The sequence below is a fragment of the Botryllus schlosseri genome, chromosome 5 (genome assembly GCF_051294905.1).
Source record: "Botryllus schlosseri isolate E-star chromosome 5, Bs_hap1, whole genome shotgun sequence".
Lineage (NCBI taxonomy): Eukaryota > Metazoa > Chordata > Ascidiacea > Stolidobranchia > Styelidae > Botryllus > Botryllus schlosseri.
The window spans coordinates 11,842,340-11,855,779 of record NC_137240.1 but is presented as its reverse complement, the minus strand read 5'-3'; the positions used below and the strand labels follow the sequence as shown (position 1 = coordinate 11,855,779).

Genomic DNA, 13,440 nt, shown 5'->3' with positions numbered 1-13,440 from the left:
AAGCTACACTCGTATCTCACGGGCAGTAGGCTACTCCCTTCAAAACTGGCATAGCTGGCCACAAGTTGCACATTCCTGGTTCAACCCATATACATCAAGAGTATCGGGATTCAATAAGGAGTAGTCATCTCTATTGTGATAGCAAGAGTTAAAATTACCATCTACAATTGTAGTTATTGTGTTATTGTTATTGTGTTCAACTAAATGGCATCCATAAGAAACTTTTTTGCAGCGTGCGACAGTTCTGATAAATCTATGGAATATTTTGGCTAAATAATACCAGTATTAGAAACTACTTCCTAAATATTGGTCAATGTATTCGCAAATGTAATGTAAAGTTGATACGCTACTTGTTATTAGATGCATTATGCATACGTAAAAAATAACATCAAGGCTTGGCTAAAGCATCACAATTATCATGTCCAATGTCCCGTCCTTTGACTAGCGTCAGCTCAAAATGCTTCAGGGATAAATATTTATATATCATTCATTAGGAATGGCGATAACGTCTCGATGTATGGTTCGTAATTCGTTTGAGCTGTAACTGTCAGGATATGTTACATGCTAATTGTAAAGACAGTAGATATAGATTAAAGGGATGTATATATAGTTGATTTGTGCATTATTGTAATATTTAATCATGACATGACAAGTTCACAGCGTTAAAATCGGAATTAGTGGGTATAAGTACATTCTGCTGCTTAACCCATGTGTATACCAATGGTGAAACGGTTTTAGTTACCGTATATGTTATAGGAGTTCAGACAGACCTGACTAAGACAGTTGAGCCTATTCCATGCAAATGCATTCGCTAGTTATATAGACAAGAAAACTTCGATTGTGAAGTATCATATGGCACATTTGAATTATGCTACTCAAGTCCGATGCACGCCATTAGCTATTCCAAACTATATTAAGGTTGCTCACAAAGCAACTTATTATTATGTTTCACTAATATCAGGTAACCAGTTGTGGAGTAATTGATATGTAATTGGATCAGAGGATTGTAATCGCATATAAAAATTCTGAAGTGATCTGCAGTAGTAGGTTTAAATGTAATTAGAGATCCACTAATTTAGTTATAACTGTATTGTAATTGATCGTAAAATCGTGTATTTACTACAAATCTGCAGCTGGGATATAATTTGATGGAATTTTCGTTCAAAATATGTAAATACAGGTAAAACATGTGCAAGAGCAGAATGTCATGATACACATAAAATGTAGTAGTCGAAGCTGAGCCATTTAGCACACAACACAGATAAATCAAAGCCTTACAGAGAATGATAGTTGGCACTCTCACATGTGATAACAATCCCTTTCTGAGAAAGAGTAGGTCTAATCTGACATCTGGAGCCAATTCATCATAGGGACTAGGGAGTGTGAAATTAACCAAGTCTCAAATGTACAAGTTCTATGCACTACATCACACAGGGGAATCACCTCCTTTTCAATCACATATGGTGTTAGCGCTCTGAATCATCCATGTAAAATGCCATAGGCATAATTCAGTACCACTCTTTTATGAGACACGGGAGAAAGGGCACAGGAATTCCGCATACCTTAGAAAAGCTAAGTAGCAGAAAAGCACTACAGAAGTCCGGTATATCTGCAGCAGTACCCTTGCGTAAAAAGCATTAAAGACTCGGGGTTTCACAATGATCACCGCCAAGAAAGAACGCAGTGTATCAAACCAAACCTCCCACAACATGCCACATGAAATGAGATGAACAACCTTGCCAAGATAATTATATACACACTAATAACATTACTCAGTAATAGCAGAGTAGAAAATAACTGACAAGACTAGCCAGAAAAAATGAGGTAGTCACTTTGTCATCACTATTACCAATTTCTATTTCTCCCATAGCAAAAGATCGTTCACAGGTGTTCCAAGAACATGTCACATTTTTACGACCATTCATGGAAACAGAGATGTACATATTTAGTGACTATGAAACGTTGAATAAGTAGTCAACCGGATCAGTTATTTTAGGTCTATATAAAGGTGGCGGAACCAGTCAGCATCATGCTGGAAAGACCACAAAAAGAAATCTATCGTTCCGATCACCCAAACTCATTCTTGAAGTATCTCAAGCAACCACAGTAACTACATAATACAATACAAATAACATCATCAAAAGTTCAAACTGAAGAGCAAGTGGAAAACAGTAAAAAGAGATCTGCCACAAAAATATTTCCAATCTTAAACCAGACCTATAACTTAGCACAAAGTTCTATGGATAGTTGCCACAGTTGTCATATAGTTGTCACAGTAATGTCATAGGCTCATTACCCATTTGAAAGTTTGTCGAAACTGTATTTGGCTTCGACCATAAATCTTCAATAGTCAGACCGAAATTCCCAATTTGTCGCTTTGCTGAGAGAGAGCCTGCAAATCATACAAGGACATTGTCGATACAGATTTAGCTGCAACTCTACCGAGCACACTCACCGCCCCAGTGCACGCTGCCGGGAGTACCAACCACAAGATATGGCTTCACGTTTGCCAGTCCCGAAACATCAGCAGCAAAATGAGCGGAAACGCCAGCCTTGAAAAGTAATGCCGATATTTTAGGGTCGTTGAAGCTGTGCGGTATCCAAGATTGTCTTCCAAAATACAACCGGATTTTGTTTCATAGTGGGATGGCAAATGTGATGTGAGATTGGAATCAATCTTCCACTATTCTGTATCGTGACCAAATTGTCATTGTAAAAATTACTTGTGTGCAACAGATCCTGCATACGCTGCAAACAGTGTAGCACGACCATTGACCATTGTCTTAACAGATCCGATACAAAATGTTGGTCTGTTGAACTTCAGCACACCGGTTTTATATTACAGAAAAATTATAATAATAGTCTCGCCAAATTAATTCTCAGAGGGAATTTCAGGCAACTTATAGCACTACTCAGATGTGAATATCAATCGGTGGTAATTTACTGTAGGGATCTGAAAGATTGAAATAGATATTAGCACTCGTGATAATTAGGGTGGAGTGAAAAAAAGAAAAATTTGAAATTCAAAAAGTGCCTTTGATATTTGGTCCCAAATCTCAAATGAATTACTTCCATCATAATTTCAGGTTCTTGCACCCTCTAGTGGCCGTGCAAATTCACCGAACGAGCCAAAAATAGCTAATTTTGCCATATCTGGATAACCGCTTATGCTAGAAAGCTGATATTGGGCTTAAAATCTGCGGAAGCAGCATGTTTCTATCTCACTTCAATAGAACTTTGTCTTGAAAATGTACAGAAAAAAAGTTACAAGCCAATTATTGATTTTTAGACCACCATTAAAATGTTGGTTGATTTTACCTAGTTTGCAATGCCAATTTGCATGTTACAATTTGTTACATTGCTGCTTTAACAGCAAAATCTTGTTTGGTGGACCAATGAGTTGATTTTTATACCAACCTAGCATAATTTTGATCAGTAGAGAGAATGATTAAACTTTCATCATATTACATGATATGATGATTTATGATATGAAGTTGGTGAAAAGGGTATCTTCCTGTTCAACTCTACAACAAACGATAGGCCAAGATTAAAAAAGTGAATCAGTTGCAGTAAATCAGCTATATAATTTATATATTCATGTATGCTTTGTTGAAAATGATGATTTTCATATCACTTAAGACATTGTTAAACTGTTTTATATATTATACATATTGTTCAAGCTGATGTACTCATCTTTGGAGTATTCTGGAACTTTCATAGTCAACCTCAAGTCTCCCAGTAGAAGTGATGATAACTCAGTTTGAAAGTGTTCTGGTTTCTGGTGTATCTTGGAGTTGATCTTAAAATACTCTGGTATATTGATATTAAAACTGACTCCTCCATGTGTAGTATCATAGGCCGCTGCCTGTATGAAAAGGTCTCTTTAATATACTTTGCTATGTGTGTGAATTGAACTGATATTGTCTAGTATAAGTACAGATTCAGAATTTCATCATGTTCGACTTATAGCAGATTGGGGTTTATGTACAAGTAATAACAAGAAAAAGATCCAAATCTGCTGTTGCTTGCAAGAAGTTGCACTGTGGAGAAACTTTTCGAAGTGTTGATGGTTTTCCTTCTGGAATACTCCCAACTAAAGGACAAGTGAATGAGGGTATGCTCAACTTTGATCACTTTAGTTGTGATCGAACAACTGTCTTCAACTGTCTTCAGTTGGGAGATTCCAGAAGGAAAACCATCAACACTTTGAAAAGTTTCTCCACAATGCAACTTCTTGCAAGCAACAACAGACTTGGATCTTTTTCCTGATAACAATATGTCAATTACTTGTAGTACTTGTACATATGATAAACCACAATCCGCTGTAAGTAGACATGATGAAATTCTGAATCTGTACTTATACTAGACAATATCAGTTCAATTCACACACATAGCAAAGTATATTACAGAGACCTTTCCATACAGGCAGCGGCCTATGATACTACACATGGAGGAGTCAGTTTTAACATCAATATACCAGAGTATTTTAAGACCAACTCCAAGATACGCCAGAAACCAGAACACTTTCAAACTGAGTTATCATCACTTCTACTGGGAGACTTGAGGTTGACTATGAAAGTTCCAGAATACTCCAAAGATGAGTACATCAGCTTGAACAATATGTATAATATATAAAACAGTTTAACAATGTCTCAAGTGATATGAAAATCATCATTTTCAACAAAGCATACATGAATATATAAATTATACAGCTGATTTACTGCAACTGATTCACTTTTTTAATCTTGGCCTATCGTTTGTTGTAGAGTTGAACAGGAAGATACCCTTTTCACCAACTTCATATCATAAATCATCATATCATGTAATATGATGAAAGTTTAATCATTCTCTCTACTGATCAAAATTATGCTAGGTTGGTATAAAAATCAACTCATTGGTCCACCAAACAAGATTTTGCTGTTAAAGCAGCAATGTAACAAATTGTAACATACAAATTGGCATTGCAAACTAGGTAAAATCAACCATCATTTTAATGGCGGTCTAAAAATCAATAATTGGCTTGTAACTTTTTTTCTGTACATTTTCAAGACAAAGTTCTATTGAAGTGAGATAGAAACATGCTGCTTCCGCAGATTTTAAGCCCAATATCAGCTTTCTAGCATAAGCGGTTATCCAGATATGGCAAAATTAGCTATTTTTGGCTCGTTCGGTGAAATTGCATGGCCACTAGAGGGCGCAAGAACCTGAAATTATGATAGAAGTAATTCATTTGAGATTTGGGACCAAATATCAAAGGCACTTTTTGAATTTCAAATTTTTCTTTTTTTCACTCCACCCTAGTGATAATATTATGAAACATCAGGTGATACAAATTCTATGTAGGGAATAAGTGTGCTCAGCTTGAGAGGTCACTAATTCTGCTTATGGATTACCAAGTGCAGCGTACTATGTTTCTTCTTATCTATGTAAGGTTTAACGTCTATGAAGTTGACATGGATAGGAAACCAATAATATTCCCATTTCAAAATATCATACGCAGATAGCACAAATTCACAATTCGAACATAAACCCACATACAAAATAAAGAACGTATCACTACGGTTACTACCCTACCGCTGTAAAATGTCTATCCCATTGCGGTACGGTATGCAAAAATTTACATGAAATACCGCGCCTAATGCTATCCAGATGAGCAAAAATCATCAGTCATCACCTGGCAATATCCAAAGTTCTCGTGGCTGTATGTATTGGTGGTATCCTGCTTATTCTCGCAAGGCACGTATTCGAACTCATTACGATCGTCAATCGGCGTTAAGTCAGCTTTCAGAATGAAGCACCGGCCAAGTGGCGCTTCCCAGTCCCTCCCGAGCAAAGTATAACGATGAGCGCACGTCTGCGAAAGAGCATCGTACGGATTTCGCCTCAAACACGCAACATCTCAAACCCACCACAATTCGCCCACCCGGCCGATAAGACTTCACTGTCACACCAAGCCACTGCTTGGATATGTCTTCCGCATCGGGGATTTCTAGAATATCACAGCGTTTAAACTTATACCAACACATAATTTTTCCCAAGTTCACAGCTAGCCAGCTTACCTTTTCCGCGGCGACCATAATATATTTTCACTTACGCAGCAAAAAAATAACATAAGTCCATTAACAAATTTGCTCAACATATGCGCGAATGACAGGCAATGCAAAATGCTAAGAACCAAAAGATCAATAGTACGGCTTACCTACTGGGCCTATTATACACCAAGGGTGGTCAGTGTTCGTAAACTATTGAAAATTCGATTCATTGAAATCCTGGACTTTCAGACACAATTAAAGAAGAGGCCATCAAGTCTAGTTTGAAATGGTGCTCTCTGATTTGGTCATAATTCGGTCAAGAAAGATACATAATTGCATACAGTCAGAGCGAGCCACTAGGATTTATTATTCAACTTTAGAACGCTATCTTAGCTGAAAAAAAAAACATGCATCAATATTCTCCGGCAAACCCATGCACGAAGATGAATATTAAAACACAATGACCTATGCAATCAAATGATGCAAGAGTGGAAATGACAGACATGAGAATGGGGCTATCAAAAACCACACTGAAATCTCACCACGTTTCCTCTCATCTGTAATTAAGTATCATGCCACAGGAATTCAATGGTTATATTGTGCTTGAAGAAACAACACAGGTCATCATCATTGCACACAGCTTCTTAAAAGGACCAAATATATACTGACACAGAGAATCAGTCAAACAGGAATTAGATATAATTCGATTAATACTGCAACCCAGTAGAAGAAAGACAACACAAAACAGAAAAAGGAAAGTGAGTGATATCCATTACGTATTGATTGTAATGATTCGAGACACCGCTACTACGAAGAGTAATAACAACATTTGTAACAGAATAATAGCTACAACAACAATCAATGTTGCTCCTAAACATTAAACCAAAATTTATATCAACAACACCAACCTTTTGGTGTGATTGGAACATTGGTACAGTTGGCGTCGTTTAAAACGGAACATTTATAAAGTGCACCTGGCCCAGGAGCAACTGCCCCACTAGCTGGATCATCAGTAGGAGCACCAACTAGCAGTCTGTGGATAGAAAACAGTTTTCAGTGGGGTTAAAGTGAACAACCATTGATTTGCTATAATATAACCGAACCTGCCACAACGATGGCATAATCGGGCTGTGATTTGTTACATTCCCACTCACAGAATTCAGAAATGTTAGAAATTTTGTTAGTTACACTTCAGACCAAGTGTAATCCACATGAATCACATAGTAAGCTACCTGTCCATAAAATACAGGCATGGCATTAGGCATAAGGCTGATGCATTCTATACGGACCAAAGCACTTACAAATAGTATTATAGCATAGCTCCCAAACATATACAATATGCCATGGTTAGCCAAAATAGCTTTATAGATGCAGTATGACTATTATAAAATTGATGCAATAATTGAAAAGGTCAAATATAGAGAAAACATTCAATAATATCACCTGTGTAGCCAAGTCAGGTAGTAAAATCCTACTACAGTTGAAATAGTGAATAAAACCTTAACTGACTTGAGAAGTAAGTCAAGGACACAAGTGGTTAACTTGTGTATCTTTGAAAAAAGTTCCGACACAAGCCCCCAATATGGTTGCGCCAAAAGCGTTCAAAACTGAACAAACCGACAATGCATATTGCCCTATTTCACCAGATGAATGCAAAATTTTTAATAACTTCGGCATCATAATTATGAACATACAATCTAGTATATGACCAATTGACCATATTTGGAAGTAGAATGGTGAAAGTAGTTTTCTCTAGAAAAAACATGGTAGATAGTAAGCTGTCTAATCACGAAAACACTCAGAGTTAATCATTTATAGTATTACTGTAAGGATGGTGCTTCATGTCATAAAAACATGCCACTATAGCTTCTGACGGGCCCTTGATATACGATCGCCACACACATAACAACTTTCGTGATCCAGCCATTACCGATGCATGGAACAGGAATTCCATAACAATTACAGAACTACATGAAAATACGGTATGAAATTGTTTTTTACTAAAAACACATACATGGCGTTGTCCTTTGCATTACTGCTTTCTACGATGTGGTGTTGCGCAACGGAAAGACCAAAAAGACTACCAGTCGGTCCTGTCTTCACTATAGGATACCTGAAAAGATATTCGCAAAATTAACAAATTGCCGACATTTTTTACACTGAAGAAATCAATGTGCAGTACACAAAGATGTCCAGATGAGGGTAAGAATCAGGATGACTATAGTGCTTATAAGACATAGGGAGGAAGAAACACCTTGGTAATGTCCACCAATTCAGCTCATAGATTGACCTAAATATCTGCACTGTATTGTATTAATAATGGTGATGAACATGTTCAAAACAGTTTTATTGACACAGTTTGTCCACGTCTATGTGTATGCAATATGCATACTAGGGATACAAGTTGTGATGAGGCTATTACAGCAGACATCTTCATTCAGCAAATACCATAAATATAACAGGATTAATGGTCACTAATTGCATTTGGGTGAACAATTTGTAGTTCTTCGCTTGAGTTAACAGTGTAGCCTACTTAGCAGGCAGATTGTTGACTCTTGCCTGTTATAATGATTGAAGAATCCATACATTACATGTTCGCATTAGAGGCAATAAGATCCGTTATCTACCAAATTGCCCTCCACAATACACTGGCGTGATATAATATTAACTGCATCGACTTATGGTAGTGTTTCATAACTTTTTTAGCACTAGTACGTAGTACCCATTGAGATTTCATTGACTTTCCTCGCACCCACCGTCTACAATGGCTAGCGGAAGTGAATAAAATTGCATAATAGGAATCACTCTCAATGCATGTATAACTTATGTGTTGAATGCATGCATTACAAACAATCGTGGAAGCAGCGGTGGGATAACTAGATATATATTACTCGACTCGAGCCCCTACCATAAATGATCCAATTCACACTTGACGTACATGAGAAAGATTGAAGTTAAATATTTTTGAGTCCATTTTCAAGGCATTCTGCTTTTTCGCATCCTGCTTTATGTACTTCATTACATTCACATTTATATTTTCGATATTGTTTTAATACCTTCAGGCTTCAGCATCGACATGGCAAACAAAAGAACATCAGCATGCCCGTGATTGTCGTCATAACGGCCTTGGCATGATGATATCATTTCAACCATGCATAAATTTATTCAACATAAGTGTTTTTTGGGTGAAACTAGCCGGGGTCCACGCAGTTGAATTCTATGTGCATCTTATCATGGGTGTCGAAATTAATTGCAGGCTATATGTAAGATTACAGACAGGATTTTTAAGCACCAATATATGGAAGATATAGTATTAGAATAACAATATATTTTACGCTTTATCTCGGAAGTCGGTCGATTAATTATCATCAACACTGAAAGGATCGACGACTTTTGAAGATAGCAGTGCATACAGCCCAAAACGCACAAATAAATTTAACATTAAGTTGAATGGTTGATGATCGTTGGGCTTTATGGATAGTGTGAAAAACTGATAGCAGTCTACGCATCAAATACCTTACAATTTTATTTAAATCCCCAAAAAAACGTAGCATTGTAACATAGAGGCATATTATAGAATATCAAAAATAAATATAACATTCCGAGTCTTGCCATGCCTATATACCGTATCGAGTGAATAAATGCTGTAGTTGCTTGTAAGTATCAATGTATTCTATTATTTGCGATAATTTAATGAATTCTCCATCACCCTCCCTCGCACTGCGATAGGTATTTGTAGAAACAGGTTAAATAATAGCAAAATTTCACTCACCTTTCCTCAACGTTGAAGCTGACTACTGAGCAGTTTAAAACGGTCAGGAAAAGCAGTAATTGAAGTAGCGACTTCTTGTAGAATATTACCGTAGTTATAGAGTAAATAGCACCCCTGGGGTTATGATTTCCCATGTCTCGTAACGCTGCAACAGATTACCATTAACTATATACAGGCGGACCGTCCGACAAGTTCAATGTTCCAAGCTCCAACCTCAACCCGAAGCCCAACCCCAAGATTTAGCTAGGCGAAGACGTAGCACAGTGTACGCATTAATCGGAATCGTTTCACCAAGCAATCTCATCATCAGTTCAGTTCAGTTCAGTTTATTTTTATCATTTCAAAACTCCACAATATTGCGATAAAATAAAAAAGATACGAAGGATCGCAAGGCATTGGAATAGCCTTTCAATCAAATATCCACCTTTGCCTAGAACAGAGGTACTTGACCAGGGGTACTGGTACCCACTGTACCTCTTAGGGGTACCAGAAATATTATAGATATCACTGGCGGTACGAACGACCAATGCAAGGGCTTTTGCAATACAGATATATATAGGTTTAGCTCTGTCTTCGTTCAGACTAAGAGCTCCATCACCGAGGTGATGAAGGCATCCATCAAAAAAGAGTGCATCAAAGATTTCAATTTCGCGTGAAAGTGCTGCTTTCGAGAATGTCCTGATGTCGGTGTCGTTCCGATTAAGGACATTGTTCATCAGCGTTGCAGAGGGTCTTTTTTTGGTTCTCCTTTCATATTCAAAGGTTATTGATTTCACGACACTGTCATTAGGTTTTCGAATTATGTGTGCAAGAAATAGCTTGTTGGTTATCAATGAATGATGAGATGTCATCAGTGCGACAGATTTTATGAAGATTCGCATTACTAATTTTGAAGGCGTGACCGGTTCCCTTTCGAGTGTAGCCTCCATGCACTATTTTTCGCAAAAATTGTCTGTATCAGACATCCAGGACGTTTCTTTTTTTCTAGAGAGACTATACGCTGAAGCCATACGTGAGTCAACTTCTCACAAAGGCAATTAAAAATTTTATTCATGTACGAATCCAGATTCCGAAGTTTCGAAGCAGGTATTTATAGGTTTGTAAAGCTGCACGAGCCGAGCTGATCCTATTGTTGATTTCGGATATCCCCACATTCGTTTCGTTATAGTGAATGATACACCCAAGATATTTATCAGTTTTCACGTTTTCAGTATGGTGATTATGCGGAGAGCAGATTGAAGTCGAGTATCCTATCTTGCGAGATTGTCAAGGTGCGTGGCTCGCTTAATGTTGGTTTTTTATGCTGCCAGCGCCATGCATATAGTGGCCCGCAGTTGAAATGCAATGAATTTCAACCAAAGATGTTATAATGAAGTGAAAATTATAATAAATGTAATAATTGAAAAGGGTTCACAGTGCAGAATCTACCACGGTTTATTTGTAAACGTAATGAACCTCAAAATTTTAGAGGTTCGCACACAGAACGCGGACGTGCAGTGTTTCGTCGTGTCCCATGATTTGGTGCTTCGTACCTCCAAGGTGTCGACTGTCCACAGACCCCTAGCCAAGAGCCCATAATCTATAGTGTGATCAAGGTTTGTAACCAAGTCACAAGATTCAGAGTCACACGTTAATCTTACTTTTGTAGTTTTGAATCGAGTCAAGACCAATGTTCCCTCTGATTTATCACGAGTCTGCGCAAACTCACCAGCTCACTGCGCAGTCAATTGGACAAGAGTACGTAACATAGGGTTGTCACAGCTGGGCCCGCATTTTTCAAGTAATGTGTCATCATAGTGTCCTATATGGTGTCGACACAGGCAAATCTTACGCCTCGGTGAAATTGTACACGTCACAATTTTCATTTAGCTACAAGCAATTTGACGGTCATTTTTGACCGGCTTGCCGAGCATTATATGTGGTAAAACGGGTATCAATCGAAAGCTGACTCTGCACTGACTACGAAAATATAAATTTTATTCCGCTCGTGGTCCTGGAACTCCCTCAATCATCCTCGAATTTTTCATTGTTATGGAGATTGGCATTGGGACGCAACAATGCTGTCTGGCGAAACGAGAGAGTAGCTCAGGACGTCACAATGCTGTCTGGCGAAACGAGAGAGTAGCTCAAGAGAAAAAGAGCCAGACACCATTGTTGCGTCCCAATGGCAATCTCCGTAACAATGAAAAATTCGAGGCTGATTGTGGGAGTTCCAGGGACACGATGAGCGGAATAAAATTGATATTTTCGTAATCAGTGCAGAGTCAGCTTGGTTGTGGAGCGCGCGGTTGACCTGAAGAAAGAGGTATCGCTGAACGCTGTTCCCGAAGTCAACCTCGACATTCAGCTGCGGGCATTTTGGCAATCTGTCAATTACGGGCATCGATGGAGGAGGGGGCGTGTCCTTCTTACCGGGGCTACAGGATTTATCGGGGCGTACATTCTCCGCGATCTCCTCACTCTCACAAAAGTGAGAGCGCCATCTTAACATCACAGACACCATCTATTAATCTGTGTTACTATTTTATTGCAGACGAATATTTATTGTTTGGTGAAAAAGTCGAAAGACCATCAAGGAATAGAGCGGCTGCGCAAAACGATGGAGTTTTATGAATTTTTCAACGACGACAATTTCCGTGAGGTGTCGAATGTGCATTTTCACTCCCGGTTTCAATGTTTTAAAATGCAGTTTTGCAGATCTTCGAAGACAGAGTTCATGCGATACATGGTGATGTGGCTTTGTTCGAACTTGGAATGGAGGAAGAAGACTACATGCACTTGACACATGAGGTATAGATCTCCGAATTCGCGTATCAAGTTACCCACTGATTCACACTCGCCTTTTGTTGCCATCAGTCCTATTTTAAAGACTCATGCTCATGAATATTGTAATCCAACATCGTACCACGCGTATGTTTATCCTCATAAGTCATAAACTCTCGGTAAACAGTCGACAGAAGTTGCGTTACATCGAACAGTCACTAAATATACTGGTAGCGATTCCGGAGACAGGAAATATTATTATTTAATGTCAATTCTATTAGGATCCCTGATTCTGTTTTTATGTAATATGTATACGTTGTTTTTCGCAACAGCTAGGCGTCTATATGTTCATATCCGTATCCAAAACAATATTAATTGTTATTTCAGATCGATTTTGTTATACATTGCGCCGCTTACGTGAATCTTATTTATCCGTACGATGCTTTGAAAGGAGCGAATGTCTATGGAACGAAGAATGTCTTACTTTTTTGCTCAGTTGGCAAAGTTAAAGCTCTTCATTACATCAGCACGAACGCGGTGTTCCCCATTGACGAGGTAACTATAACTTTTGATTATATCTAAGACGACGTTTACCAGGAAAAAGGGTTCATCAATTCACTTCCCTTGATTTCATATTGATTTGCAATCGGATCCTTCAGACTTCAGTTGATGGATTTATATGTTTTGTAGAGCGACTGCAAAAGAAAACACCTCTGAAGCGATGTGGGACCGCCTTGACAATGGATACTCACGCAGTAAATGGGTCGCAGAACAGTTGGTATTGTCTGCCTTACGCAACGGATTGCCTACAATAATATACAGACTCGGTAGATAGTTGGAAGTCGCCAAATTATAAAACTGCTATTTCATAAT

At 38.2% G+C, this 13,440-nt stretch overlaps 2 protein-coding genes across 3 annotated transcripts in view; one reads left to right on the top strand and one right to left on the bottom strand.

Annotated features, from left to right (window-relative positions):
* Nucleotides 1-10,052, bottom strand: part of LOC145439726 (integrin alpha-6-like) — a 28,182-nt gene extending 18,130 nt beyond the window's left edge. The window contains exons 1-8 of one of the 2 annotated variants that reach the window (XM_080317309.1): nt 9,805-10,052; nt 8,047-8,145; nt 6,941-7,065; nt 6,575-6,589; nt 5,910-5,989; nt 5,675-5,854; nt 2,456-2,552; nt 2,297-2,392 (exon numbers count right to left, since the gene is read on the bottom strand). In XM_080317309.1, coding sequence (XP_080173435.1) covers nt 2,297-2,392; nt 2,456-2,552; nt 5,675-5,854; nt 5,910-5,989; nt 6,575-6,589; nt 6,941-7,065; nt 8,047-8,145; nt 9,805-9,938 — 826 coding nt within the window. In that variant the 5' untranslated portion in view covers nt 9,939-10,052. The remainder of the gene's footprint in view (nt 1-2,296; nt 2,393-2,455; nt 2,553-5,674; nt 5,855-5,909; nt 5,990-6,574; nt 6,590-6,940; nt 7,066-8,046; nt 8,146-9,804) is intronic. The other variant, XM_080317310.1, reaches the window with a different exon arrangement.
* A 1,201-nt stretch (nt 10,053-11,253) lies between these two features.
* LOC145439984 (polyketide synthase HetM-like) lies at nt 11,254-13,427 on the top strand. Its single transcript, XM_080317650.1, has 6 exons — nt 11,254-11,343; nt 12,062-12,274; nt 12,338-12,445; nt 12,502-12,594; nt 12,955-13,122; nt 13,258-13,427. Exons 1-6 carry the CDS (start codon nt 11,254-11,256, stop codon nt 13,282-13,284), a joined length of 699 nt encoding a protein of 232 aa, XP_080173776.1. The 3' UTR covers nt 13,285-13,427.
* The last annotated feature ends 13 nt before the right edge of the window (nt 13,428-13,440 follow it).